Below are 5066 nucleotides of genomic sequence, written 5' to 3' on the forward strand. Positions count from 1 at the left end.
TGCAAAAAAGAAACAGTTGGCAATTATTCTTGAGTATAAATTACACAGGATAGTGACAAACAGCTGCATATACAATCTCTATTGTTATGTATTTCTACATAAAACTAAAAAGATTAATGGGAGAATAACAGACGTACCGGATCGGAGTTGTCTTGTGTTCTACTGGACTCGTTGAGGTTTTCAATAATTTCCCTCAAATCTTCGCTCATCTGCTTCAGTTGAGTGTCCAAAGTTTCAGCCATGTGGTATCTGAAACATTTATCAGACGTCCTAATCTCTACTTAGAAATATAAAAACTTCACCTGGTAGTTAACACTGTGTAGTTCTGGAGATTTTAAAAACACAAATAGACCCCAAACCAGGACCATAAAAATAATGATAACACCATAACAATTGGATAACACATAAACACATTGATATACAGGGTGATTCAAAACTAAACGGCAATCTCTCGAGAGCTTATTCTATAGCTAAAAACAAGTAAAAAAGTTCATATAACCATATGCCCGGAAACGCTTCGTTAGCGAGTTACGCCTAGCGAAAGATTTCGCCGGATTTCAGAACCCTTGGTGAAGTCAGGCCGTATAAAAATGGTAAAGGTAGTTACAAAGATACAAATACGATTGTTTTTTATGTTTTTATATCTAAAAAATTTATTAAAATTCGTCCCAGAGCTGTAAATGCAATACTTTCAGAGATATCTTACGTAAAACACAAGAATTGGTGCAAAGAAATAACACATTTTTGTGTTTAACGTAAGATTACTTCCATAAGTGTTAAATAAAGGTCATTTTTTTCTTAAACAGATTTGTAGAACATTTAATTCTGAAAAGATTTATGTGAATTACTTAGGAAAACAATTAATAATAGGTATTGAAATTTAGCTTTATTTAAAAATAAAACAGACGCACAAAAATGCATATTCTTATCTGCATAAAATATTAACTAATGTTTAGGTTGTGAGTAACAGCTTATCATTTATTCAACACTTTTTATCGTCATATTTTCTTTGCAAAGGTTGGCAATATCAGCTGATCAACAATTAAGTTCATGAAGTAATATTTGAATAACCTTTATGGAGGTTTTTGATATGTGGCGTGTGAAGATTGTATTTTGTGAGATGCTGTGATTATTTGGAAATATTTTATACAAGTGTATAAAATATTTTATTAAATATTTATTTTTAAAATATTTTATTAAATATTTTTATAAAAGTGTATATAATTATCTTAGTAAATAATGGCAGATAATGTAAATGGTATGTATTCGTTTGAAGAGTATACGGACATGATACTGATTTACGGCAAAGTTAACAAGAATGGTTTAGCTGCAGTTCAGGAATATCGTGATACTTTTCCACATCGAAGAACACCTGATCGCAAAACATTTGAAGCTGTGGAGAGACGACTTAGAGAAACTGGTAGCTTTAAACCGAAGCGAATAGATACTGGTCGTCAACGTAGCGCAAGGAACTATAATAATGAACAAGCAATAATAAATGCTGTAGAATTATCACAACCACAAGCACCAGACGATTATCACGTCAGTTAAAAATATTTGCCAGTCAAGCGTATGGCGGACACTTCATGAAGCACAGTTGTACCCATTCCATATAACACGTGTTCAAGACTTATTACCGCAAGATCTTAATAAACGGAAGATGTTCTGCCGCTGGTTAAGAAGAAATTGTTTACGACATCAGTATTTTCTTCGGCGTATTCTCGTTACTGATGAATCCTGTTTTACTAGAAATGGAATTGTAAATTTTCGTAATACCCATACTTGGGCGTACGACAACCCACATGAAACTGCGACGAGGCATTTTCAACATACATTTTCAGTCAATGTATGGCTTGGTGTTCTGGGTGATAATTTGATTGGTCCATTTTTCCTCCCTAATCGACTTAATGGAGTAGCGTACTTAAATTTTTTAAGAACAAACCTGCCTACCCTCTTGGAAGATATATATGCACGACGGAGCACCTCCACATTTTTCTAATGATGTGAAAAACTATTTAAATGATACATACGGTAGACAATGGATTGGTCGAAATGGACCAGTAAAATGCCCACCACGTTCTCCTGAAACCCCACGCCAGCAGACTTTTTCTTATGGGGTTGGATGAAGTCAATTGTTTATTCAAAACGGATTAACACCATAGAGGAGTTACGTAATCGCATTACAGAGGCGGCAGAAACTATCAAGAATGCTCCAAACGTTATGAAACGCGCTAGAAAAGAGTGGATTCGTCGTGCGAAAACGTGCATTGCTAACAACAGAGGACACTTTGAGCAACTATTATAGGTGATTATTACAGTTTTATAAAGGTAAATACATTTTATGTTAATGTTCAGTCTAGAATAAATGATAAGCTGTTACTCACAACCTAAACATTAGTTAATATTTTATGCAGATAAGAATATGCATTTTTGTGCGTCTGTTTTATTTTTAAATAAAGCTAAATTTCAATACCTATTATTAATTGTTTTCCTAAGTAATTCACATGAATCTTTTCAGAATTAAATGTTCTACAAATCTGTTTAAGAAAAAAATGACCTTTATTTAACATTTATGGAAGTAATCTTACGTTAAACATAAAAATGTGTTATTTCTTTGCACCAATTCTTGTGTTTTACGTAAGATATCTCTGAAAGTATTGCATTTACAGCTCTGGGACGAATTGTAATAAATTTTTTAGATATAAAAACATTAAAAACAATCGTATTTGTATCTTTGTAACTACCTTTACCATTTTTATACGGCCTGACTTCACCAAGGGTTCTGAAATCCGGGCGAAATCTTTCGCTAGGCGTAACTCGCTAACGAAGCGTTTCCGGGCATATGGTTATATAAACTTTTTTACTTGTTTTTAGCTATTGAATAAGCTCCGAGAGATTGCCGTTTAGTTTTGAATCACCCTGTATAAATAATGACCATTGTAGTATAGTGGTAAGGCTGTGGCTTTCTAACAGAGAGGTTACGGGTTCGATTCCTGGGGAGGTCCTAAAATATTTATAAATGGGTTTGGATAGTTTTCCCATAAAACATGCTGAATTCAAAGGCCATTGGCGTGAAAAGAACCCTCTTAAAAATTACAATATTTGCACCATTTCCGGTTCTAAAACGTATTTTTTGCACTAAAGATACAGTTTAACACATTCATATCGCTATATATATATGTGTGTGTTTCGCCATAAAACTTTGGCTATGTAGTTAATACTGTTGTCTACTGGAGATCTAAAGCTAAATATTTGAATTATGAAAATACTTTTTCTCAAAAACATTTGATCAAGACGAAATAATATACTTATTTATTTTACGTAGACCTATATAGTATGTATGTAACAAGGGAGGACCCATGGAGGGTGGGGGTAGGGGGAGGGACGAAAACCGCCCTAGACAGTCTGGCGGTTTGCGCATGCCAAGCCGGTTACGGAAAATGAACTAAACCTGCTCAATTTAATCTTTGTTAGAAATTAAATGTTTGGAATAGTAGTTTGCCAAATTACACACTCAAAATAATAACTAAGAGGTCCATAACGTGACCAATGATGAATTTTGTGGATCTCCCAGTCAAGAATAAAAGTTAAGATTGTAATTTAACAACATTATTTTCATAATATTCTAAAATTACATACTCAAATACAGTATATGGCATTTAGTCTTAATCGGAACACAAGTTTCGGAGTTTTGAATTTTTAAAGTACTAAGTTCAAGCAACATTTCAAAATAGTTGTTTATAATAGGTTTTGCGTTCGACAGAAGTTTTTTTTTTTCGGACAGTAGTCTGGAAAAGTTTTATTTTTTTAATTATTGTACTATTTTTCTAGTTGTTTTTATTATAGTTGGTTTCATAATAGAGTTTAATAGTATTACCAATGCACTAAATGGTTTAAATTCATCACTGGTGTAATCTGTAGTAAAAGTTAGATAGTAACTTTGGCTTTGCAATCTGAAATACACTATTGATTAAGCTCTGCATACTTTCTAAAATTTAAATTCAAAATGTAAAGAAACGTTTCAACCCTTTTTTCTAACTTCAGATGAAGGTTCAACAGCTGTTCAGTATCAGTTAAATTTATATTGTTTCATGAATATTATCATTATTTTCTTTTTTTATAAAATATAACAGGAATCTTTCCAATTATTCTTTTTGTAAAAAACTTTCCTCTGATTTTAATGAATACTTAAAAAAAGGACAAGCTGAATGGTCCTGCCGTTCTTAGGCTTATAAGTTATTTAGCAATTCATTTTTGTTATGTAAATTTAAAAAAACTTTTGAGTGTAATTTGGAGAATTTTCATAGCTTTCTTCTATGGAACACAAGCTACTGCAGTTTGCTGTAAAACCAGCCAACACATGAAACATTCCCTAAGTGCTAAATGGTTACTAAAAAGCAGCATGTCAACGGTTCATTGATATTTTGTTTTTTAAACTATTTATGGACATTGGTTTTAAAGCATCTTGATCGAATAGTATTTTGATTTAAACAATACATAATAACAGAGAAGAAACAACTTAACACACATAACTAGATTAACATTTCTTGATTTACATAATTTATATAGATACTGACGTGTGCTCTCTCTCTGGATCCGTGTTGGTGGGAACGTCTGCGGTTTGTCTCTCCAGTGGTACCAACACCTCTTCCAGCTCTCTCTGTTGTGTCTGGATAAACTCCAGCTCGTTGGTGAGCTGTTGCTGTTGAAGCTTCATGGCTGCCACCTCGTTGTTCAACTCCAAAATCTGAGCATTTAAAGGGGCACAAAATTAAAGCCAAGCTGTGACATTGCAATTAAGAACAACTTTAAGCTCGTCTCTTTGTACAGGACAAGGATTCTAGTGACTGAAATGAAGAATATATCCACAAAAGCCCAACAGTTATTTCTACCATCCAGATTTTAATACAATAAAAATGTCTATGTATTCTATGTATTTGTTTATTTACTCTGTGAAGCAGATTCCAGGTGAACTGCAGTATTTTAAGGTTGTAAAAGATTTGCTTATCTTTGTTTAACAATGAATGACTTTATTTATTGAATATGATTTGAATTTTTTATCTATG

At 32.8% G+C, this 5066-nt stretch overlaps 1 protein-coding gene across 1 annotated transcript; it reads right to left on the reverse strand.

The window, feature by feature from the left end:
- Positions 1-98: 98 nt before the first annotated feature.
- Positions 99-4767, reverse strand: LOC124375146 (nuclear pore glycoprotein p62-like). Its single transcript, XM_046833256.1, has 2 exons — positions 4578-4767; positions 99-249 (listed from the first exon to the last, which is right to left on the reverse strand). Exons 1-2 carry the CDS (start codon positions 4715-4717, stop codon positions 114-116), a joined length of 276 nt encoding a protein of 91 aa, XP_046689212.1. The 5' UTR covers positions 4718-4767; the 3' UTR covers positions 99-113.
- Positions 4768-5066: the final 299 nt, after the last annotated feature.

The sequence above is a fragment of the Homalodisca vitripennis genome, unplaced genomic scaffold, assembly GCF_021130785.1.
Source record: "Homalodisca vitripennis isolate AUS2020 unplaced genomic scaffold, UT_GWSS_2.1 ScUCBcl_14260;HRSCAF=24906, whole genome shotgun sequence".
Taxonomy (NCBI): domain Eukaryota; kingdom Metazoa; phylum Arthropoda; class Insecta; order Hemiptera; family Cicadellidae; genus Homalodisca; species Homalodisca vitripennis.